Here is a 25,481-nt window from a genome sequence, read left to right as displayed (position 1 = left end):
AAACCTCAACTGAGTCTGTCCCTCATACCTGATCAGGTCCGTCCGCATCTCCACCGCTACACTCCATGTACTGGGACGCGTGTGAGTGCTGAGGCTGGTTGTCCTGGTCCTCGTGGTCTGGGTAGTGGCCGGAGTGAGAGTGACTCCCAGAGGGCTGGTCTGGATCCAGGTTATCTTGCATGTCATAAACATATCAACCAAATAAGGGATAGCACTCACTTGAAGTCTTTATGAAGCTTTTCTTTCATAAAACATTTAAAAAAAAACTAACTTTACAATGACCAAACACTGGCATAGGTTGTATATTTAATACCCTGCATGTCTCCCTGGTCGTGACAGGTGGAGGTAGGACCCTCTCCCAGAGCCTCGATGGCGATGCGGTGATGGCTGGACAGAGCCGAGGACGACATGTGGGCTACCATAGGGGCCCCTGGAAAGAAAACAGGCATGTTGTGTTCCCTTGAAAAAACTAAATGTACTTTCCTATGTACAACGTACTGGCTGCTGAAACATTGGTTCTCTAAATAAGAGTTTCCAAAACATATTGCACTCAGACACCCCCCCCCCCCCCATTCCAGCATTGGGGAACAACCTGCGCCCCCTCCCTGCACGCGCCACGTCTATTTGTATGGGCACAAGCACTGTTCATGACACAAACTGTTTACCCTTCTTGTTGGCGGAGAGAAAATGTATCAGGTTTAAATCTCATTTCTTTCAATTCTACAAATGTGTCATGGGGTGCAGATAAAATGTTGCCGTTTTAAAACATAATTCCTGTAATATACACATTTTTGCCATGTATTATGTGTTCATGTGATACTTGAGTTACTCAAACATTATAACAAAATCTATGGGCTAAAAAACCTAGCTCAAAAATGTTAGCTGACATGGGCTAGTTGATGTAGACATTTCTGACAAGTTAAAAATGATGATGCACTACCCAATTTCGCTTGCGACCCCCCTGCCGACCCTTTCCCACAGTGGTTCCCAAACTCTAAACCCATTTGGGAACCAACCACTGCTCCAAACCCGTTTGGGAACCACTACTCTAAACCCATTTGGGAACCACTGCTCTAAACCCGTTTGGGAACCACTGCTCTAAACCCGTTTGGGAACCACTGCTCCAAACCCACTGCTGTAATATAGTGTGCTACTTGGAAGACCTAACAGCTACAGTCGATACCAAAGAGTCCTCAGAGAAAAGCTCACCATCGTCTGGTCCTTGTAGTATTAAATACTGCCCCTCGCTGGTCTCTGCAGCTCCATCCTCTGCACTGGTCACTGCTATACATCCTGGAGAACAGTGATACATAGATATTGGCTGTGATGGACAGGTTACAGTGTGTGGTCAGTTCTCCACAAAGGAATCACACCAACCCAAGTCCTTAAAAAAAAAATAATAATAATAATTGACCTGAATGGTGTATTTGTACTCACATGGTTTGTTACGTTTGTGTCTATTGTTCTATATATATATTTTCATGATTACTAGGAATCAAATTTCCTTCGTTGGGAGGGGGGGGGGGGGGGCAAAGGTTTTCATTCCCTCACCGTTCATGATGTCAGGTCCGATGGTGGACTCTATGATCTTGTCTATGGCTGATCCCAGGTCCGAGGAGGTAGAGGCTGTGCAGTCTGACACCATCATGCCCCCGCAGTCTGACACCATCATGCCCCCGCAGTCTGACACCACTGCACTGGAGTGGACTGTCACCTGTAATACAACATACGGTATGCCGTTTAGCAGACGCTTTTTTTTTTATACCAAAGCGACTTAGTCAGTGACATTCAACACAACTATTAGCCAAATCAATGTTAGGGAAGAAGAAAAGACAAGGGAGAGTGTAATACTATGTAATATGAATGTAATACTATGTAATATGAGTGTAATACTATGTAATATGAGTGTAATACTATGTAATATGAGTGTAATACTATGTAATATGAATGTAATACTATGTAATATGAGTGTAATACTATGTAATATGAGTGTAATACTATGTAATATGAGTGTAATACTATGTAATATGAGTGTAATACTATGTAATATGAATGTAATACTATGTAATATGAGTGTAATACTATGTAATATGAGTGTAATACTATGTAATATGAGTGTAATACTATGTAATATGAGTGTAATACTATGTAATATGAGTGTAATACTATGTAATATGAGTGTAATACTATGTAATATGAGTGTAATACTATGTAATATGAGTGTAATACTATGTAATATGAGTGTAATACTATGTAATATGAGTGTAATACTATGTAATATGAGTGTAATACTATGTAATATGAGTGTAATACTATGTAATATGAGTGTAATACTATGTAATATGAGTGTAATACTATGTAATATGAGTAATATGAGTGTAATACTACACTCAAAAAGTAAGGAGCACAGAAAATATATATTTTTTTAACTGCAAATGACTGTCCCTATTATTCTTAAATTGTCATCAGTTGTTAGCTTTGATGTAGAATGCATCACAAGACTAGCTAAAAGCTAAAAAAAAAAAAAACGACTTGGTTTTATGGTTAGAGTAGGGACATCCCAACGATCCCGGATAGCACTAACCCTCTTCCCGGATAGTGTCCGCTATGGTGCCGATAATGTTTAACGGAAGACCACTCGTTTCCATACGAGTGGGTTGATTTGTAATTCATAATTTTTCTGGGTAAGTAACATGGGTCTGAATTTGGTAAAAGCCATCGCCTTTGGCAATGCAGTAAGCAGTGTTAAATATTATCTCTAGCTCAGTTAGCTCTGCCTGTTGACCGGCGTGGGCTGCCACCTGTTGCCTGTCAAATACGGCTCGTAGCTAGTACGGCCGGTAGCTAGTACGGCAGCTAGGCCGGCCGGTACCTAGGCTGGCTATGGGGGTCAACCAGGGTGCTCTTGAATATTAGAGATGCTCACCTGGGCCGACCCGGACACCAGGATGGACTGGGTTACGGTGGAGACGCTGGTGGACTGGGCCACAGAGGAGGAGTCCGGGAGGTGGACGGTGGCTCTGTGGTGGGTGACGTCTGTACTGGAGCTGGTCTCTGGTAAGAACGCCTGGAAACACAGAAACAAGCGTGAGGGGAGATGGAGACTAACTGAAACGTATTACCAGAGACCCTACCGAGCCATTCAAACACTGAACAGTCTTTGGATTCTTGAAAAGCGCTTTATTAAAATGTATTATGATTATCATCGCAAACACACAGGCTTCCCTTGTGAATTACAGATGAAAAGTTTTTATCTCTTGTAGGATCTATCATGGTCCAAACACACAGGCTTCCCTTGTGAATTACAGATGAAAAGTTTTTATCTCTTGTAGGATCTATCATGGTCCAAACACACAGGCTTCCCTTGTATTACCATTACAGATGAAAAGTTTGTATCTCTTGTAGGATCTATCATGGTCCAAACACACAGGCTTCCCTTGTATTACCATTACAGATGAAAAGTTTTTATCTCTTGTAGGATCTATCATGGTCCAAACACACCAACATAGTTGTGAAAAAAGCACAACAAAGCCTATTCCCCCTCAGGAGGCTGAAAAGATTTGGCATGTGTCCTCAGATACTCAAAAAGTTATACAGCTGCACCATTGAGAGCATCGTGACTGGTTGCATCACCTCCTGGTATGGCAGCTGCTCGGCATCAGACCGCAAGGCGCTACAGAGGGTAGTGCGCATGGCCCAGTACATCACTAGGGCCGAGCTTCCTGCCATCCAGGACCTCTATACCTGGCGGTGTCAGAGGAAGGCCCTAAAAATGGTTGCAGACTTCAGCCAAGTCATAGACTGTTTTCTCCGCAAGTCTGGAACTCCAGACTACGCAAGTCTGGTCCTGTTGGTTCCAAGTCTGGAACCAACAGGACCCTGAACAGCTTCTACCCCCAAGCCATAAGACTGCTAATAGTTGTTAGGTTAGCTATTTGGTTAACTATCTGCATTGACCCTTTTTGCACAAACTTTTTGTGACTCATCACATACACTGCTGCTACTGTTTACTATCTGTCAATGTATTCCTAGTTATATGTACCTCATTTACCTCATATCCCTGCACATCGACTCTGTACTGGTACCCTGTGTACATAGCCAAGTTATAGTTACACGTTGTGCATCAATGTTTTACTTTTCTATTATTTCTCTATTTTCTTTCACTCTGCATTGTTGGGAAGGGCCCGTAAGTAAGCATTTCCCTGTTAGTCCACACCCGTTGTTTACCAAGCATGTGCATGTAACGAATACAATTTGATTTGATGTTGAATACCAATAAAGTTTGAGGATTCTGAACAGTTCACATAGTGGTGCTGTTCTTACCGGGATACCCTCTGAGCTTTGTCCCACATGGCAGTCTGACTCTGGGGCCTGGCCATGGTGACCGTGCCCATGGCGGTGCTGGCTGTGGTGGCGTGAGGCGTGTGGTGCCGCTGCGTCGCTGCTGTCTGCAGACATGGCCTCCGACGACTCCATGCCCATACCGCTCTCCGACGGCTCCTCCATCCCGGACCCCGACGGACCCACATCACTGCTGCTCTCCACCTCTATCTCCCCTTCCATCTAGCATAGAAAATAATATGGTCATTAAGCTTCAAGAATAGAACTGCATTTTCCCCAGACTCCCCCCCCAAAAAAATATGTTTGTTTTAGTAATTTAGTAGACGCTCTTATCCAGAGCAATATACAGTAGTGAGTATGTTCATTTTCATACCGGTCCCCAGTGGGGAATCAAGGCCACAACCCTGGCATTGCAAACACCATACTTTACCAACTGAGACACACGGGACTTATGAGTGGCACATGTTCAGTGTGAGGGAATCAAACCCACAACCTTGGTATTGTCAACATCATGCCAAACCCTAACCTACACAACGCTGGGCCAATTGTGCACCGCCCCGGTGGGACTCCCAATCACGGCCGGTTGTGTTACAGCCTGGAATCGAACCAGGGTCTGTAGTGATGCCTCTAGCACTAAGATGCAATGCCACACTACAGAGACATTATTGAGACTGAGACATGATGATGGATACCAGTTTAACTTTCATACTATTTCATTAGTGTGCTTTTACACAAAATGTGTGTACCTTTTATTGGATATTGATTGTGTGAATTGCAGATTATTGCAAATAAGTTTAAGGAGTTTCTGTAGAGTAGCATTTCTGAGGTTCATTAGAGAAGTCAGTGTAGAGGTAAATATTACTGACACTAGATGGAACACTGTATTGGAGAGCTTGCTAGCTTCATCGCTAACTGTAAATGTAAATTGCGCTGGACGTGGTTTCCTTCTTCTTTGCGCTTAGACAGCACATTGGTGACCTTTAGAGGCAAATATACTATCTAGTAGCTAAACTAGTAATAGTAGTTTTTCTGGGAAGACAACAAGGCTCTCGGACAAGCCGTTCAGATCCTGCTAATAAAGCTGCTGACGTGAGGTTGCACATCAACATGCAACAAGATCAGTGGCATAGTTATATACTTCGTGGTTGAAATAATAGCGCAAACAGTCCTTATTGTTTATTTGTGTATGTTGACAACTCTAACTAAACACAACTTGAGTTCAGCGTGTGAGCTAGCAACGACCCATCTTTATGGATTTCAACAGGCCTAGCTGCCCTCTCTCCTGCCTGCTCTGCGAGCCCACGTTTTTGCATTCAGGCATTCTAAAACCTACTAAGGCGGAGGGACCTCGAGGGCCTCAGTAAAAAAAAAACAGACCGTCCAACGTCCGTCCCTGAAGAAAATTTTATTAATGTATCTATATAACACGAGATTCCTTGAGATTTTTACTTACTGTGTATTGCGAGTTGAATTTGTTTATGACTTAGTAGACACGACAAAACTGTATAAGAAGTTGTACGCGATAATTGCTCCTCCATTCTAGTCGGGCGCCATCAGTATCTCCTCACTTCCTGTTTGACCGACCGGATCTTATTTCTCTGTTTTGCTGAAAAGTGGAAGCTGTTTTAAAATGAGCTCCTTGTTTTTTTTTCATGATATTAATGGCAGGTCTTAAATCTTAGTTTCAATAGAGCACCGTATGGCAAATTACAGGACATTTTTTTCCAGATGAAGACGTATTAGATCATTTACCAACGAGCGGCGTGCTGGGCGCAGTAACAATATCAATTGTAGCGCGAACATGCTGCAATGTTTCGGAAAATCAGTAGTTATGGCTGTAAAATGTTCTACTATAGTTGTAAATAGTAGCTTGATGTTTGGTTAGATGATACAATGTATCGATTTACATAATGGCAGTGGCTAATATCGCTGGATGTTTGGCTCAGTCTCTCTGGCTCTGCTGTGTGGAATTTCAACAAAAAAACAGGCATAGCTCTATTTCAAAAGATTTTACTGAGTTACAGTTCATATAAGGAAATCAGTCACTTGAAATATATTCGTAAACCCTAATCTATGGATGTCACATGACTGGGAAAACAGATACAAAAAAAAAAAGTAGGGGCGTGGCTCAGAGAACCAATATCTGGTGTGACCACCATTTGCCTCGTGCAGCGCCGCACATCTCCATAGAGTTGATCAGGCTGTTGATTGTGGAATGTTGTCCCACACCTTTTCAATGGCTGTGTGAAGATGCTGAATATTAGCGGGAACTGGAACAGGCTGTCTTCAACGTCGATCCAGAGCATCCCAAACATGCTCAATGGGTGACATGTCTGAGTATGCAGGCCATGGAAGAACTGGGACATTTTCAGATTCCAGGAGTTGTGTACAGATTCTTATGACATAGGGCCATGCATTATCATGCTGAAACATGAGGTGATGGCGGTGGATGAATGGTACGACAATCGGCCTCAGGATCTTTCCACTGTATCTCTGTGCATTCAAATTGCCATTGATAAAATGCAATTTTATTGTCTGTAGCCTATGCCTGCCCATACCATAACCCCACCGCCATCACGGGGCACTCTGTTCACAACGTTGACATCAGCAAACCGCTCACCCGTACAATGTCATACACACGGTCTGTGGTTGTGAGGTCGGCTTGGACGTACTGCCAAAATCTCTAAAAATTACTTGAGGAGGCTTATGGTAGAGAAATTTAAAATTTGATTGTCCCCAGCACAAGGTGCACATGTGTAATGATCATGGTGTTTAATCCGCTTCTTGATATGCCACACCTGTCAGGTGGATGCATTATCTTGGCAAAGGGGAAATGCTCAGTAACGAATGTAAAATTTGTGCACAAAATGTGAGAAATAAGCTTTTGTGTGTATGGACAATGTCCGCAGATGTTTTATTTCAGCTCATGAAACATGGGACCAACACTTTACATGTTGCGTTTATAGTTTTGTTGTGTAGTTTATGCGGAGCCTCATTGTGTTGACAGCAGAGAGGAAGACGGCTGCACTAGATGATTAGCTAGCTACATGGTGACATAGACAAGGACTGATAATGAAGTGCTATTTGTTTATTGAATTTTCAGTTCTGTTTTAATACAAAACATTGATTTACATACTAAAATAACTTAAGTGAGAGAGACCATGGCGTGCCATTCAGTGCAAAATACTTGGCTTTTGAGCCAGTTCAAAAAATGTAAAAATAACTCTAAATAAACACATTGTATTGTTGAACACAAAAAATAAAACTGAAGAGCAATATAAATAAAAATAAATTCATGTCTCATCCAAAATATCTGTGCCAGGGAGACAGGTGAAAGCCACAACAGATTTTGAAGCGATTCTGCTGGAGCTGTGGTTATTTCAGGGCTGTGGTTATATCTCTCTGGACCCTAGTCTAGGTTAAATGACAGGAACCTGTTAACTCACACGCCGTTTGAAGGAAAGTACCCATTCTACTGTTGGTACATGGAAGGTGGCCAATCATTTTACAAAACACAAGCTTTGGGGTGACGTTTCAACTTTCCAAAAGGTACTGCATAAACACAAACCGTACCGTAAGACATTCGCCGTCATTCTCAAGTCGCTCTGGATAAGAGTGTCTGCTAAATTACTTTCAATTTAAATATATAAGTTGGCAAGACGGCAACAAACAGATATGGGACCCTACTCTAAGGCCCTATTGAAAGGGTTCTTCAATCTTCAGCCCCCATAGTTAAGAGCCACTGCAGTTCAGGAGATCGTACTTCACGTATCCCACACGGTCCACCTGTCTGTTGGAGTTCATTCGCCAGTAGAAACTATCCCGGCAGAAGTAGGAGTTGCCTACAATACAAACAATCACAAGGATTAACCTTCTTTCACGTGTTGTGTGTTTAGTACACACGATGGTACACAGCAGTGTGAAGTGTCTTGTTGCCATGGTTCCAATTACAGGAGGCTGGCTGAGCATCCCCATTACAAATAAGGATCCCCTTTAATTAAGAACTGGACTAATCCATGTCATTCCCTTTATCAAAAGTATAAACTTGTCAGTTTGCTGCAATACTTATGCTGTTTCTTATTAAAAAAAGCCTAGGGTGTGAGTGGAGAAATATAGTTGAATATTTACCCTTGAATTGGAACACATCGTGGGAATCGAGGGGAACTCCTCCAAAGACCAGGTCTGTGAAGCGAGGATATCCCGTGTCGATTTTCTGGCCCTCCACATCCAGCCTGTAAGAATCAGACACATTTGGTTTGGTTATTACGACACAGACCTACAGATACACTTAAATAGTTATACATCTAATCCTCCATTGAGTTCTTCTGATCCACTTCCAGTTACGTTTGGAGGTTGTTTAGCTGTATGAAATGATACAGCTAATAATATTATATTCTGCCACTTAGCAGTCACTTCTAATCCAAAGCAATTTACAATACCGTCACTTTTAATCCAAAGCAATTTACAATACAGTCAATGCATACATTTCTAGTATGCGTGTGATCCCTTCGAAACTTGAACCCAGAACCTTATCTCAGCACCCAGTCCTCCCATGTGAACTCGGGATTGACTCACCTCCAGTAGTTCTCTCCATTGAAGAGGAGCACCTTGCCTTTCCCTCTCTGCAGTGCTCCCTCCACCTTCTCTACAGTGGAGGACAGGCCCAGTTTCTCAATGCTGCGGGGTCCCAGGACACTCTGTCCTGTATACACCCAGAACCTGGTGCCTGTGGGACAACAGAGACAAAGGTTAGAGTGATGTGGGCCGGCAGGTAGCCTAGTGGTTAGAGTGTAGGGGCGGCAGGTAGCCTAGTGGTTAGAGTGTAGGGGCGGCAGGGTAGCCTAGTGGTTAGAGTGTAGGGGCGGCAGGTAGCCTAGTGGTTAGAGTGTAGGGGCGGCAGGTAGCCTAGTGGTTAGAGTGTAGGGGCGGCAGGTAGCCTAGTGGTTAGAGTGTAGGGGCGGCAGGTAGCCTAGTGGTTAGAGTGTAGGGGCGGCAGGTAGCCTAGTGGTTAGAGTGTAGGGGCGGCAGGTAGCCTAGTGGTTTGAGTGTAGGGGCGGCAGGTAGCCTAGTGGTTAGAGTGTAGGGGCGGCAGGTAGCCTAGTGGTTAGAGTGTAGGGGCGGCAGGTAGCCTAGTGGTTAGAGTGTAGGGGCGGCAGGTAGTCTAGTGGTTAGAGTGTAGGGGCGGCAGGTAGTCTAGTGGTTAGAGTGTAGGGGCAGCAGGTAGCCTAATGGTTAGAGCATTGGGCAAGTAACCGAAAGGTTGCTAGATTGAATCCCCAAACTGACAAGGTAAAAATCAGTTGTTCTTCTCCAGAACAAGGCAGTTTAACCCACTGTTCCTGGGCCGTCATTGTAAGTAAGAATTTGTTCTTAACTGACTTGCCTAGTTAAATTTAAAAAAATGGTGTGTGTGTATATTCTGTTTACCTGAGAAGAAGTAGATTTTCTTGGTCGCAAGGTCCTCGAAGGCCGTGTCAACGACGACTGGCACAGCCGGCCACCTCTTTGACATGGAGAACGGACCCTCCAGGCCACCATCAGTCTTGCTCGACATCCTCCAATATTGCCTATTGGATTCAGCAACAAAAAAAAACATCACAATTATGAATTTAGCTACATTTCAACGCTAGTATTTACATTGTAAGATAATGGGCTACACTGTTAGAAGAAATGGTTTCTAGAAAGAACCAACAAGTGTTCATTAGCTCTAATGGTCGTTGTGGTGTAGCTGTGCTTAGTAGTAAGAGGGGACTCCAGCGGGAGAAATATGTGAACCATGGCTTCTTTAGTTGCATTCTGTCCTGTAAACTTCCTGTTTATCTCTCTGGTTATCTCTCCATTAGCCCATAGCTATATCCTGTTTCTCTCTCTGGTTCCCTCTCCTGTTTCTCTCTCTGGTTCTCTCTCCTGTTTCTCTCTCTGGTTATCTCTCCATTAGCCCATAGCTATATCCTGTTTCTCTCTCTGGTTCTCTCTCCTGTTTCTCTCTCTGGTTCTCTCTCCTGTTTCTCTCTCTGGTTATCTCTCCATTAGCCCATAACTCTATCTTGTTTCTCTCTCTGGTTAACTCTATCCTGCTTCTCTCTCTGGTTATCTCTCCCTTATCTCATAATTCTATCCTGTTTCTCTCTCAGGTTATATCTCCCTTAGCCCATCAAATCAAATTTATTTATATAGCCCTTCGTACATCAGCTGATATCTCAAAGTGCTGTACAGAAACCCAGCCTAAAACCCCAAACAGCAAGCAATGCAGGTGTAGAAGCACGTAACTCTATCCTGTTTCTCTCTCTGGTTATATCTCCCTTAGCCCATAACTATTCTGTTTCTCTCTCTGGGTATCTCTCCATTTGCCCATAAAAAAATTGTCCAAGATCCCAGCCACCCTAGTCATAGACTGTTCTCTCTGCTACCGCAGAGTAAGCGGTACCGGAGCGCCAAGTCTAGGTCCAAGAGTCTTCTAAACAGCTTCTACCCCCCCAAACCACAAGACTCCTGAACAGCTAATCAAATGGATACCCAGACAGTTTGCATCCCCCCCCCCCCTTGCGCTGCTGCTAGTCTCTGTTATTATCTATGCATCGCTATTGTTATTTACTGCTGCTCTTTAATTATTTGTTATTCTTATTGATTTAATTTTTTAGGTATTTTCTTAACTGCATTGTTGGTTAAGGGCTTGTAAGTAAGCATTTCACTGTAAGGTCTACTACACCTGTTGTATTCGGCTCATGTGACAAATAAAATTTGATTTGATTTGAACTCTTGTGCGCTCTTAAAGGGGCACACACCCATTTAACGTCACTGCCCTAAAAAAGGTTGCAGTGTTGAACCGCAAAGAAACCTTTCTTTTTTTTCTTCTAGTGTAAAGGTTGCTCACCCATCTTTGAAGAAGTGCAGGTCTCCATCAATTTCTGTGATGGTGTCGAATTTGTTAATCTGGCAGGGGCTCTGGGATGGGTCCACAGGGTGTGTGGTGGTAGTGGTAGTGGACTTAGTGGTAGTGGTGTCAGGCTTGGGTTCAGGGCCAGGTGAAGGAATGGTGGGGATGGGGTCAGGGCCTGTCTTGGACCCTGGGTGGGAAGATATTAGAAATTAATGCAATGAAATGAAATGAACAACACTTAACTATAGTCATTTTTTGTTCCATTGCCATCTGGTCTCCGTGGTGATATAGGGGAAATGCTACGTTGTTGTCTGTATGTTGTGTATCCTGTATGATCTCATGACATTGCAGCCTGGTCCCAGCCCACTTGGCAAAAACTGGTTGAATCAACATTGTTGAAAAAAAAAAAAATGTATGTGATGATATGTCAATGAGGAAAACTGATCGGATTTGCAGAAAATCATCAATGGGCATTTTTAACCTAAATCTAATGACATGGTGACATTTGCTGTTGATTTCACGTTGAATTCACAGTTAGATGTAAATCAAAGCTAGAAGTTAAACTGACGTATGTGCCCAGTGGGAGGTCTGTGTGTCACTCAAGACAGCACAAACAGATCTAGGACCCTGACTAGTGATATTGCATAATCAAGTTTCAAATACAGTGAAAATGCCTTTTCTAATCACGTCACATGGTGATAATATCATACCATAGAGATAGTGAATGCCTTCAACATCATCTTTATGCAGGGAGAAGTCTTCCACGTAGCTGTACATGGGATACATGAGGGCGTTTCTGATGTTGGAGTGGTCCAGACCCAGGGCATGACCAAACTCATGGGCCGCAACCAGGAACAGACTGTAGCCTGAGAGAGGAGAGGGTGAGTAGAAACACATCATTAAGTCAGCTGTGGTTTGCACCTGTAGCCTGAGTGTCAGTATTGTTTGTGCTATCATGCTAACTACCCGTCACACATTGTCATGTTTGGCTTGACATTTACTAACTGGCAATAAACACATCTGGGACCAGGCTAACTGTCAACAAACATATCTGTGATCAGGCTAACTGGCTACAAACAGATCTGGGACCAGGCTAACTGTCAACGAACAGATCTGGGACCAGGCTAACTGGCTACAAACAGGTCTGGGACCAGGCTAACTGTCAACAAACAGGTCTGGGACCAGGCTAACTGGCAACAAACAGGTCTGGGACCAGGCTAACTGGCAACAAACAGGTCTGGGACCAGGCTAACTGCCAACAAACAGGTCTGGGATCAGGCTAACTGGCTACAAACAGATCTGGGATCAGGCTAACTGTCAACAAACAGGTCTGGGATCAGGCTAATTGGCTACAAACAGATCTGGGATCAGGCTAACTGGCTACAAACAGATTTGGGATCAGGCTAACTGTCAACAAACAGGTCTGGGATCAGGCTAATTGGCTACAAATCAGGCTAACTGGCTACAAACAGATCTGGGATCAGGCTAACTGGCTACTAACAGATCTGGGACCAGGCTAACTGTCAACAAACAGGTCTGGGACCAGGCTAACTGCCAACAAACAGATCTGGGATCAGGCTAACTGGCTACAAACAGATCTGGGATCAGGCTAACTGTCAACAAACAGATCTGGGATCAGGCTAACTGGCTACAAACAGATCTGGGATCAGGCTAGTGCACCTAATAATACACAGTTTCCATACTATTGAGCTGGTTATGCATCCACCTAGAACCATGCTGGAAAGGACAATGTGAAAGGAAATCTGACTAAGCGGTTCGAGTCGGCACAATAGTTTGAAACAGGTATAGATGCACTGGCGTTTGTCTCTGACTGTCAGCCAGCAGTTTGTCTCTGACTGTCGGCCAGCAGTTTGTCTCTGACTGTCAGCCAGCAGTTTGTCTCTGACTGCCAGCCATCAGTTTGTCTCTGACTGTCAGCCAGCAGTTTGTCTCTGACTGTCAGCCAGCAGTTTGTCTCTTACTGTCAGCCAGCAGTTTGAGTCAGCACGGTAGGTGCACTGACGCTGTCTATATCACTCACCTCTATCTTGGCAGAAGCCCCATTTCGTGTCTGTGTCAAAGTTGCTGGTGGTAGCGCACCACAGCCTGCCGTCTCCCCGTCCCTCGCTGGTGCATGAGTCATACTTATTTCCCAGGAAGACGAAGGGGAAGTGACACGGCTCTCCCTCAGAGTTTCCACCAATCACAGCCGTATCTATCATAACACAGACACAATACTATTAGCGAACATGTGTCACTGACGGCAGGCTAGTGATTCATGTATGTGTGACAGCGATCAGACCTGGGTTTAAATACTATTTAATTTGAACTGTGCTCGATTGATTTTTCTTGGTGCAATGGAATCAGTGGATAGGCCCAAAACCACACGCATTTGCTACTCCTGTCAGGCTCAATCAAACACTCAAAATATTTGAAATAAAAATAATACTATTTGAACCCAGGTCTGGTAGTGGTGACAGTGACAATCCCTCACCTCTGTTGGGACAGAAGCCAAATTTCTTATCCTTGTCAAAGTTCTCTGTGGTGGAACACCAGCGGTATCCATCGCTGCGGCCTTCCGTCGTGCAACCTTCATATGTCTCCCCGAGAAACACAAAGGGGAACACACATGCTTTGCCGTTGCTGTTTCCGTCGAATGTGTACAGAACTGTGTGTGTGTGTGTGAGAGAAAGAGAGAGAGAGAGAGAGAGAGAGAGAGAGAGAGACAGAGAGAGAGAGAGAGAGAGAAAGAGAGAGAGAGAGAAAGAGAGAGAGAGAGAGAGAGAGAGAGAAAGGGAGAGAGAGAGAGAAAGAGAGAGAGAGAGATGGAGCGAGAGAGAGAGAGAGAGAGAGAGAGATGGAGCGAGAGAGAGAGAGATCGAGAGAGAGATAGAGAGAGAGGGAGGGGCATATGATTAGAGGCATGTCATAGCACTCTCTGTCTAAAATACTTTCTGACCAATCATTCCTCTCAAGTATTAACTGTCAATCTTACGTTCACTTGGACAGAAGCCGAATTTCTTGTCTCTGCCGTAGTCGGCTGTGGTGGCACACCAGGGCAGGTTGTCAGAGCGCCCCTCTGTGGTGCAGGTGGAGTACTGCTTGCCCCCGAAGGAAAAAGGGAAGTGGCACAGAGCACCCTCTGCGTTGCCAAAGCTAGTCTTCACAGCTGGAACAAAAAAGTGATGTTTTTATTGGGTGAAATTGTGAACGATAGCTATGTCCGACATTATTAAATACGTATAATTGACAAAAAAAAATGGCTCACTGCAGCTCAAGGATTCAACCCTACAGATTGATGTTGAGATGTTGGCAGAGGCATATAATTCATTTCAATCTCAGTCAAGAAAATGCTTAAAATGGACAGTAGGGGGAGTCATAGCTCCATGAAATACTGTCTGCCTGAAACAGCCAGGTTTGACTATACACCATGCTGACCTGCTCCTTTGCCGAGGGTCCAGTTTTCGTCATCGTCAAAGTGGGCGTCTCCCTGTATGCCCTCACCAGGGGGGAAGGCGTGGGCCAGAAGGCCGTCCTTACCATCGAAGGGGTAGCCGTCTCCATGGTCTGGAAAATAACAAGGCATTGAATGAACGGCATACATTTCATGCAGAGTCGGAGTCAATTCCATTTCCGTTTGGTCAATTCAGTTCCTTCCTTTCATGTTTCTTCAATAGCAGCCTTTTTACCTGCTTTTCCAAATGACACCATGATGTCAGCGATGCCGTCGAAGAGTCGCGTGAAGGTGAGAGGGGTGACATCACTCCACACCTTGAAGGCTCTGGCGAAGGCGTCGTCTATCAGAGAGGCTCCCATGTCTGGAGAGTAGTTCAGGATCCTAGAGAGAAAAGCAAGAGAGTACGGTCAAACTCACTAATGCAGTCAACATCCACAGATTCAATTAGATAGTATCGCAGGCCATTGTTTTGCAATGCGCTATTAGCGCACCGTTTCAGGTATCTATTTCCAACTCAAGTCTGTTGAGGCACAGCATCGGACATAACTCTGGAATGTGCTTTCTCAGTCGGGGAAAAGGGTTGTAAGGATAATACATGCATCTCATTACACTTAGCTACGGGGCTAATGAATATACATGAGCGCACCAAGAGGTATTAGGAGCATCACTCTGTGCAGTCTTTTGGTTGTATTATCCCATCTTTCACCATACCTGTACGTAATGTCGTGATGGTCCCATTTCAGGTCCCCCTGGAAGGTCTGGTAGGAGCGTACATCAGGGACCCCGCAGCGAGGTGCCTTCATGGCTGCTACCGTAGACTTGTCCAGCGTCCCTGTCTCCTCCAACCCCATCTGCCTCTGCATTCTCATCAGAGCCTTGGAGGTGGACGCCATGGACTGGAAACCGCTGCGGTGCTGAACGTCCATGTAGCCAAACCTCTGCAAGTAGCTCTGGAGGTAGGAAATAATGAATACCATGAGATTATTTGATAATTACATCATTGCAAATTCATGAAATGAGGTCAAATTATAACACATGCTTCAGGTCTGCTTCAGGTAGTTCTGATGATAAATTACGATGATAAGATTATAGCAAATTTTGAGATGATTGCAAATCATAAAATGATGTCCAACTATGCAGAATTTTGTGTCCCTTTAGGTTGCCGTAATCCAAAACATTGAAACATGAAGACGTTGGACAATTACCCACATTTCTTTAGTGACTATAAAGAAATCTCCCACCCTCACGTCATGTGTTTTGTCTTCAGAACAGAAAACAGGACAAACAAAGCATTTGTTCATAGACATAGATCAAATCTCTATTTTTCTATTGGTTACTCACATTTGCCAGCTCCGTATCCGTCATGTTCTTGAGGACATCTCCAGGGAACGTGACGGACACAGACTTCTTCAGGGGAACGCACCATCCACTCAGCATACACATCCCCAACACAAACAAAGCTAGAACTCTTCTCATGGTGAGACCAAAGGTGACAGAGAAGATGCAAGAATGTGCCAGATAGACAGTCAATGACAGCCTACACACACACAAACACACAAAAAAAAGCACAGTTTCTCCCTTGGCTCTTGTTGCTGTTCAATCTCTTTGTTGTGGCCGGCTCTTGAGACTTGTTGCCGTTCTCCTTTGTGACCTTGGTGCTTTGGGTTCAGTATTTATGCTCTCAGTTTTAGACACCCCCCCCCTCTCTCTGCCTATACCAGTCATCACCACTCCCACAGGGACTAGGCTTTATGTTGTTGTTAGGGTTTTTCCAAAATATACTAATCTACACATTTAGCCCAGTACATCACTTCCTATCAATGAACCCTTTTTTTAGCCACATTTCTGGTGAAGTATTTGACCAATACAATTAGGGAAATGATCAAAATAATTACGTTAGGATGTTTTGCCTTTGTTCAAGCCAAAAGATTGCACGACATTTGGTTAGAAGAGCGACTCTGACATAATGCGAATCTAAAAGTACCGTTTTCTTATATTCTAAGGCGACAGCGAGTGCTGTAGTAACACATGCATCTTTTGAATTCTATTAGTGCTGTATTTCTAGGAAAAGCCCCTGCAGACATATAACTCGCATAGATAAATAGATAAATAGCTGCGGTAACAGTATGCTTATTCAATGGACATATTCATCTGTGAGGTTTAGCCGGTGGGTTTAGGTAACTGTAAGACGTGTGGAAACCAAAATGTAAAATCATGACCTAAAATGGACTTGAACCTGTACGTCTGTTATCTTAAAATAATACATTATAGCTGCAACATTTTATTGAATGAAGTTTGCCTCTACTTTTCTGTTTTCAGGTTTTTGGGGGGAAAACAACAGAGTCAGTGGTCACAGAGGTTCAAGATATAACTACTATGTGTTACACCATTTAACTGCCTAGGGCTGCCAATCAAACATATGACATCTAAAACTCTCCGTCTCTCACCAATCCCCACTAAACTATGTAACTGTCTAGGGCTGCCAATCCCCACTAAACTATGTAACTGTCTAGGGCTGCCAATCCCCACTAAACTATGTAACTGTCTAGGGCTGCCAATCCCCACTAAACTATGTAACTGCCTAGGGCTGCCAATCCCCACTAAACTATGTAACTGTCTAGGGCTGCCAATCCCCACTAAACTATGTACCTGTCTAGCGCTGCCAATCCCCACTAAACTATGTAACTGTCTAGGGCTGCCAATCCCCACTAAACTATGTAACTGTCTAGGGCTGCCAATCCCCACTAAACTATGTAACTGTCTAGGGCTGCCAATCCCCACTAAACTATGTAACTGTCTAGGGCTGCCAATCCCCACTAAACTATGTAACTGCCTAGGGCTGCCAATCCCCACTAAACTATGTAACTGTCTAGGGCTGCCAATCCCCACTAAACTATGTACCTGTCTAGCGCTGCCAATCCCCACTAAACTATGTAACTGTCTAGGGCTGCCAATCCCCACTAAACTATGTAACTGTCTAGGGCTGCCAATCCCCACTAAACTATGTAACTGTCTAGGGCTGCCAATCCCCACTAAACTATGTACCTGTCTAGCGCTGCCAATCCCCACTAAACTATGTAACTGTCTAGGGCTGCCAATCCCCACTAAACTATGTAACTGTCTAGGGCTGCCAATCCCCACTAAACTATGTAACTGTCTAGGGCTGCCAATCCCCACTAAACTATGTAACTGTCTAGGGCTGCCAATCCCCACTAAACTATGTAACTGTCTAGGGCTGCCAATCCCCACTAAACTATGTACCTGTCTAGCGCTGCCAATCCCCACTAAACTATGTAACTGTCTAGGGCTGCCAATCCCCACTAAACTATGTAACTGTCTAGGGCTGCCAATCCCCACTAAACTATGTAACTGTCTAGGGCTGCCAATCCCCACTAAACTATGTAACTGCCTAGGGCTGCCAATCCCCACTAAACTATGTAACTGTCTAGGGCTGCCAATCCCCACTAAACTATGTAACTGTCTAGGGCTGCCAATCCCCACTAAACTATGTAACTGTCTAGGGCTGCCAATCCCCACTAAACTATGTAACTGTCTAGGGCTGCCAATCCCCACTAAACTATGTAACTGTCTAGGGCTGCCAATCCCCACTAAACTATGTAACTGCCTAGGGCTGCCAATCCCCACTAAACTATGTAACTGTCTAGGGCTGCCAATCCCCACTAAACTATGTAACTGTCTAGGGCTGCCAATCCCCACTAAACTATGTAACTGTCTAGGGCTGCCAATCCCCACTAAACTATGTAACTGTCTAGGGCTGCCAATCCCCACTAAACTATGTAACTGTCTAGGGCTGCCAATCCCCACTAAACTATGTAACTGTCTAGGGCTGCCAATCCCCACTAAACTATGTAACTGCCTAGGGCTGCCAATCCCCACTAAACTATGTAACTGTCTAGGGCTGCCAATCCCCACTAAACTATGTAACTGTCTAGGGCTGCCAATCCCCACTAAACTATGTAACTGTCTAGGGCTGCCAATCCCCACTAAACTATGTAACTGTCTAGGGCTGCCAATCCTCACTAAACTATGTAACTGCCTAGGGCTGCCAATCCTCACTAAACTATGTAACTGCCTAGGGCTGCCAATCCCCACTAAACTATGTAACTGTCTAGGGCTGCCAATCCCCACTAAACTATGTAACTGTCTAGGGCTGCCAATCCTCACTAAACTATGTAACTGCCTAGGGCTGCCAATCCCCACTAAACTATGTAACTGTCTAGGGCTGCCAATCAAAAAACGCTCTGTGTTTGACCCTACATATCAATAATCAAATTCATGTACAGCAACTGTTGTAGTGAAATTCATGTACAGCAACTGTTGTAGTGAAATTCATGTACAGCAACTGTTGTAGTGAAATTCATGTACAGCAACTGTTGTATGGTTCAGAAGAGTATGAATGAAAACGGACATTGAACCAAATAGCTACAATCATGAAGATAAATACATTGATAGAGAATTTAGATAGCATCTACTAATACTACCTACATTACTAATCAAATATAAAGCCACAGACAACACACACGTTGTGCCACATTGCACAACACGGCCTGCTGTACATCACTGTGTAATAATGTCGCTGCAATACTCTGTGGTTAATTCAATTTAAGGAACGATCTACTTTAATGTCACCATGTCAGTGATGACATGCCATGAATCGTAACTCAAATCATTGTGATCAAACTTGTGACGGATATTAGGTCATGGGGTAACAAACTCGTTAGTGTTTTTTTTTTCTTCTCAGCCTAGGAGATATTTCCTCAGTCAAGACGGGTTTATTTCCGGCCCATCCGAGCACATTACACAGGCCTATGCAGTTTCAGTGCAACACATTACACAGGCCTATGCAGTTTCAGTGCAACACATTACACAGGCCTGTGCAGTTTCAGTGCAACACATTTCAAATAGAATTATATGTATATATTCTCGCCAAAACTCTCATCAGTATAAATAGAGTCTAAATACCCACTGGGCAGAGACGTCAATTCAATGTCTATTCCACGCTGATTCAAAGTAATTGTGTTGAATTGACGCGGGAAACAACATTGATTCAACCAGTGTGTTCCCGGTGGGTAGAGTTTGGTCTTAAGCTTTCCAAACAAAATGGGGATAATGACCTTGAAAGACCAGCTACAATCTGGTGACCTCAAGGTGATATCATCTAGTCTGTTATGATGATGTGGGAGTAGGCAGCAGCACTTTGTGGCAGTAAAGCAGAAAGATGACTCATGAACAGAAACCTGGACGAGGGACTTTTTTTCCCCGATGGGCACACGGCTGACAGCCCACTCGGTCCCCCATATACACTAGACCTGAGCAGCAGTCTGCAGCTGGGAATGATACAGGTGTTGATAAAACTGGAGGAAATCTCTTGTCCCCTAACATGTGGGAGTCAGCTGAATGTAACAACCATAAAACGATGGAAATGAAAAACATTTTGCAGGTTTCACAAAATAATTTCTTCCATCCTAGTCGCATTTCCTCATCTGCTTGCATCCACCCTAGCCATGTTTCCTCATCTGCTTGCATCCATCCTAGCCATGTTTCCTCATCTGCTTGCGTCCACCCTAGCCATGTTTCCTCATCTGCTTGCATCCATCCTAGCCACATTTCCTCATCTGCTTGCATCCATCCTAGCCATGTTTCCTCATCTGCTTGCATCCATCCTAGCCATGTTTCCTCATCTGCTTGCATGAGCCTCCCCTATATCCTGGTGTTCGGGTCCTTCCTTGTCTACGCTTTTCCATGCGCTAACTTTTACCACAGGTCAGTATAGTCTACCAGTCTGTCTATCCTGCCCTCCAACAGACTAACTATACCACAGGTTAATATAGTCTACCAGTCTGTCTATCCTGCCCTCTAACAGACTAACTATACCACAGGTCAGTATAGTCTACCAGTCTGTCTATCCTGCCCTCTAACAGACTAACTATACCACAGGTTAATATAGTCTACCAGTCTGTCTATCCTGCCCTCTAACAGACTAACTATACCACAGGTTAATATAGTCTACCAGTCTGTCTATCCTGCCCTCTAACAGACTAACTATACCACAGGTTAATATAGTCTACCAGTCTGTCTATCCTGCCCTCTAACAGACTAACTATACCACAGGTTAATATAGACTACCAGTCTAACTGTCTATCCTGCCCTCTGACAGACTAACTATACCACAGGTTAATATAGTCTACCAGTCTGTCTATCCTGCCCTCTGACAGACTAACTATACCACAGGTTAATATAGTCTACCAGTCTGTCTATCCTGCCCTCTAACAGACTAACTATACCACAGGTTAATATAGTCTACCAGTCTAACTGTCTATCCTGCCCTCTAACAGACTAACTATACCACAGGTTAATATAGTCTACCAGTCTAACTGTCTATCTTGCCCTCTGACAGACTAACTATACCACAGGTTAATATAGTCTACCAGTCTAACTGTGTATACCTCCCTCTAACAGACTAACTATACCACAGGTTAATATAGTCTACCAGTCTGTCTGTCCTGCCCTCTTATCCACCATGTATTGTGACAATAGTGGTAGGTGGATTGTTTGTCCAGATCTGCAATAGGCTAACTAGCATCATACCACACATAAAATCTTTCAAAGTTGCACCAATTTTTTATATAAGCGGAGAGGTGTCATTGTGTATAAAAGAACAGTGAAGACAAGAAGCTCAAAAAGCTCCCCTATTGATCTTGTATAGGGACAATACAATTATCCTACCGAGATTAACCCATAACAATACAATTATCCTACCGAGATTAGCCCATAACACTACAATTATCCTACTTAATTATCCTACCTAGATTAGCCCATAACACTATAATTATCCTACCTAGATTAGCCCATAACACTACAATTATCCTACCGAGATTAGCCCATAACACTACAATTATCCTACTTAGATTAGCCCATAACACTACAATACAATTATCCTACTTAGATTAGCCCATAACACTACAATACAATTATCCTACCTAGATTAGCCCATAACACTACAATACAATTATCCTACCTAGATTAGCCCATAACAATACAATTATCCTACCTAGATTAGCCCATAACACTACAATCATCCTACCTAGATTAGCCCATAACACTACAATACAATTATCCTACCTAGATTAGCCCATAACACTACAATTATCGTACCTAGATTAGCCCATAACAATACAATACAATTATTCTACCTAGATTAGCCCATAACACTACAATTATCCTACCTAGATTAGCCCATAACAATACAATACAATTATCCTACCTAGATTAGCCCATAACACTACAATTATCCTACCTAGATTAGCCCATAACACTACAATTATCCTACCTAGATTAGCCCATAACACTACAATTATCCTACCTAGATTAGCCCATAACACTACAATACAATTATCCTACCGAGATTAGCCCATAACACTACAATTATCCTACCTAGATTAGCCCATAACACTACAATTATCCTACCTAGATTAGCCCATAACACTACAATACAATTATCCTACCTAGATTAGCCCATAACACTACAATACAATTATCCGACCTAGACTATAGTAACATACAACAGCACAATGCAATCAATAATTGAACTATACTTTTCAAGTGAGTACAAATTTATAGTCAAGGCACTAAACTGAAGTGAACATTTAATTTGAATAACGGCGCCACCGGTGATTGAATAATTTTTTCCAGTTTGGATCAGTTCTGTGTCTAATCTCTACAGTTTATAAGGTCTAGATGTGCCCAGTAGCAGACCAGTCTGGCTGATACTGAGATGCACCGTCTGTTGCGGATCAGCATTTTCCCAAGTCGTCTTAATAACGTGGCCACAAATGCTCCTGGCCCAGATATTCAGGAAAGCTTAATGCTATCAGGACTCGGGATAAGTCCCAGATGCAGACATGGAAAGAGGAGACAGGGGGCAGTGAGACAGAGGTTTACTCCTTAATACATGAAAACCGGGATGTATACGGAGGGTGCGGGGCAACAGAAGATGAACACAGAGGGGCTAAGAATCTTAGAGATGTGGAAAGTGCAGAGAAAACGGGGGGAGGGGGGGGGGGTGGAGTTTGCGGGACTCCATCCGGAGGGGCAGATCCTGAGAAGACAGCCATACTCTCTGCCTGAGACGATAACGGGGAACGAGGGTCCGGTAGCGGTCTGCCTGTCTACGCTACCTGCAGGTGGTCTTAAGGAGAGCACACTGGGCTCACTTCCAGGTATGGTGACAGCGACCAGATGAACATCTGGGCCGAGGTTATGCTGACCTCTTCCACTTGCTCAGGGAAGAGCAGGGGGCTGATAACCCATCAAACACTCAATAGGCGAGAGACAAGTGGCTGAGCAGGGAAGGGTGTTGCGGGTGTAATCCACCAACACAAGTTGCTGGCTCCAGGTGGGGGGGTTGGCTGAGACGAGGCAACGAGGAATCGTTTCCAGATCCTGATTGGTTCGCTCCGAGTGGCCGTTAGACCGGGGGTGAAACCCAGAGGACTTGCTGGCCAACGACCCAATGAGTGTGCAGAAAGCCTTACAGAACTGAGGACCACAGTCAATCACCATGGCCACCGGAAGTCCATGGATCCGGAAGACATGAGCTGCACCATGAGCTGGGCCGTCTCCTTGGCTGAGGGTAGCTTGAGGAGGGGAATGAAATGGGTGGCTTTGAAAAACCCGCACGCCACCGTAAGGATAGTGGTGTTGCCATCAGATGGAGGGAGACCAGTGACAAAGTCCAGGGATATATGTGACCAGGGACGGTGAGGGACAGGAAGTGGTTGCCAAGGAGTCTTATTCTGAGCACAGACAGTGCAGGCGGCGATGAACGCGGAGACGTCAGAAACCATGGTGGGCCACCAAAAGCGTTGTCACACAAAGGCCAGGCTCCAATGGGAGCCATGGTGGCAGGCAGGAAGAATTGCAGCTGCACTCTGGAAGTGGGTTGAGGGCAATCCACTACCGCTCTCACCTTTGCGGGACCCATCTGCACATTACCAGCAGCAATGATGTATCCTAGGAAGGAGAAAGGTGGAGCGATGGAATTAGCATTTTTCTGCTTTGACAAAAATCTGGTTCTCCAGGAGACGCTGGAGGACTTATTGGCTGTGGAGAACGTGTCATTGAACTGAGCGGGGGGAAAACGAGGATGTCGACGAGGTAGACGAACACGAACAGGTTCAACGTGTTGCGGAGAACGTTGTTAACCAGGGCCTGGAACACAGCAGCAGAGTTGGTCAGACCGAATGGCATCACCTGGTAGTCATAGTGTCCGCTAGCTGTGTTGAAGGAGAAAATGGTGGCCCCATGGAGTGGCTCGAAGGACAAGGCGATGAGTGGTACCGGGTAGCGGTTCTTAACCCGTGATGTCATTAAGGCCCCGGTAGTCGAATTCCCCACAGGTGCAGGGTTTTGTTCCTCTTCTCCACAAAGAAGAACCCTGCGCTGACGGGGGAGGCAGAAGGACGGATACACCCTGCAGCCAGGGAGTCCTCAATGTATGTTTCCATAGCCTTGTTCCCCGGACCCGACAGAGAATACAGCCGTGCCCGGGGTGGAGTAGTGCCCAGGAGAAGGTCGATCACGCAGTCGTAGTGTCGATGCGGAGGAAGCGAAGTGGCCCGAGCCTTGCTGAAAGCCTGCCGGAGGTCCTGGTACTCCGCGGGAAGGGTGGAGAGGTCCAAGGCTTCTTCCGAGCCCACAGGAAGACGTTCCGGGGCAGGCTGCTGATGTCCATGGGAATGGGGAGGGGCTGAGTGGGGATGCCCAGATCTGACACCAGGATAGTGTCCATTAAATTCTCATTGGCCCCAGAGTCAATGAGTACCCGGATACATTTTGACTGGTCGCCCCACAGCAGGATGGCATGGAGAGGGGTACGAGTAAGGGGAGGAGGAAAACTGACTGATAGTCCCACAATAAAGACAACTCTTGGTGTTAAGTCTGAGTAAATGTTCAGCTGGAGACAACCTAGCTCTGCCGAGTTGCATCGGCTCCGGTAGAGGCGAATCGGCAGACCTCGAAGACTCGTGAACATAGATGCTGGGGACTTCTGGGATCCCTTGGAGGCGAGGTGGGATCAAGCAAGTGAGCAAGTGAGACCGGAATTCTGTAGCCTCCCATCGATCCGGACGGCCAAGGCGATGAGTCGAGATCCTTAGGCAGCTCCCAGACTGCGAGCTCGTCTTTAATTTCCTCCGATAATCCATGAAGGAATGTGTCAAACAGGGATTCCGGGTTCCAGGAACTCTTAGCAGCCAATGTGCGGAAATCAACCGCATAGTCTGCCACACTGCGGGAGTCTTGCCAAAGTTAGAGTAACTTCCTGGCAGCCTCTCTCCCGGACAACAGAGAATTTAAAACCTTTCTCACCTCAGTCATGAACTTCTCCAGACTGAAGCACACGGCAGATTGTTGTTCCCACACTGCCTTAGCCCAGACGAGAGCCCTCCCGGACATCAGCGTTATGAGGTACGCTATCTTCGAGGGAAAGGACAAGGGCTGCAGCTCGAAGATGAGGGAGCACTGGGAGAGAAACACCCGCCAGTTTCCTGACTCTCCAGCCAAGCATTCCGGAGGAGGTAAGCAGGGTTCTCGGGAATCCGGGGAGGCCTGGAGAGACGAGCTGCTGCCAGCGGGGTTACTGAGGGGCTGGGAGGTTACTGTCATGGCTGGCTACCTAACAGACAATCCACGGAATTGCTGCAGCAATGTATTCAAGGCACGGTCATGGCGTTCCGCCAAGTTCTGGAATCTTTCCATAAGACCTAGAAATAACTCCTTGTG

General features: G+C 44.9%; 2 protein-coding genes across 10 annotated transcripts in view; both read right to left on the bottom strand.

Annotated features, from left to right (window-relative positions):
• znf335 (zinc finger protein 335) overlaps positions 1-6,294 on the bottom strand; it is a 39,388-nt gene extending 33,094 nt beyond the window's left edge. For all 8 annotated transcript variants that reach the window (XR_016483448.1, XR_016483449.1, XM_090185412.1 and 5 more), the window contains exons 1-7: positions 5,795-6,294; positions 4,324-4,563; positions 2,927-3,067; positions 1,552-1,714; positions 1,210-1,293; positions 314-430; positions 29-174 (exon numbers count right to left, since the gene is read on the bottom strand). Coding sequence is in view for 6 of the 8 variants with exons in the window: in XM_090185412.1 (XP_090041538.1) it covers positions 29-174; positions 314-430; positions 1,210-1,293; positions 1,552-1,714; positions 2,927-3,067; positions 4,324-4,563 (891 nt within the window). In the remaining 2 variants the exon portion in view is untranslated. The remainder of the gene's footprint in view (positions 1-28; positions 175-313; positions 431-1,209; positions 1,294-1,551; positions 1,715-2,926; positions 3,068-4,323; positions 4,564-5,794) is intronic.
• Positions 6,295-7,414: 1,120 nt separating this feature from the next.
• On the bottom strand, positions 7,415-16,326 carry mmp9 (matrix metalloproteinase 9). Of its 2 annotated transcripts, NM_001124370.1 has the most exon segments (14): positions 7,415-7,485; positions 7,579-8,183; positions 8,470-8,573; positions 8,917-9,067; positions 9,769-9,908; positions 11,216-11,408; positions 11,932-12,087; positions 13,263-13,436; positions 13,716-13,889; positions 14,217-14,390; positions 14,660-14,788; positions 14,911-15,059; positions 15,390-15,628; positions 16,020-16,302. In NM_001124370.1, coding segments are annotated over 13 exon segments (2,028 nt in total). In that variant the 5' UTR covers positions 16,155-16,302; the 3' UTR covers positions 7,415-7,485; positions 7,579-8,073.
• Positions 16,327-25,481: the final 9,155 nt, after the last annotated feature.

Source organism: Oncorhynchus mykiss, chromosome 9 (assembly GCF_057628025.1).
Source record: "Oncorhynchus mykiss isolate SJ-2025 chromosome 9, ASM5762802v1, whole genome shotgun sequence".
Classification (NCBI taxonomy): Eukaryota; Metazoa; Chordata; class Actinopteri; order Salmoniformes; family Salmonidae; genus Oncorhynchus; species Oncorhynchus mykiss.
This window is presented reverse-complemented; position numbering and strand designations above follow the sequence as displayed.

Coding starts and splice junctions, on each gene's coding strand:
- mmp9 (XM_036986917.2), bottom strand. CDS start 16,154: ATGAGAAGAGTTCTAGCTTTGTTTGTGTTGGGGATGTGTATGCTGAGT. Junction 14,391..14,659: donor GACCCTCGGCAAAGGAGCAG/GTCAGCATGGTG, acceptor TTTTTGTTCCAG/CTGTGAAGACTAGCTTTGGC. Junction 13,437..13,715: donor TGGCTTCTGTCCCAACAGAG/GTGAGGGATTGT, acceptor GTGTTATGATAG/ATACGGCTGTGATTGGTGGA.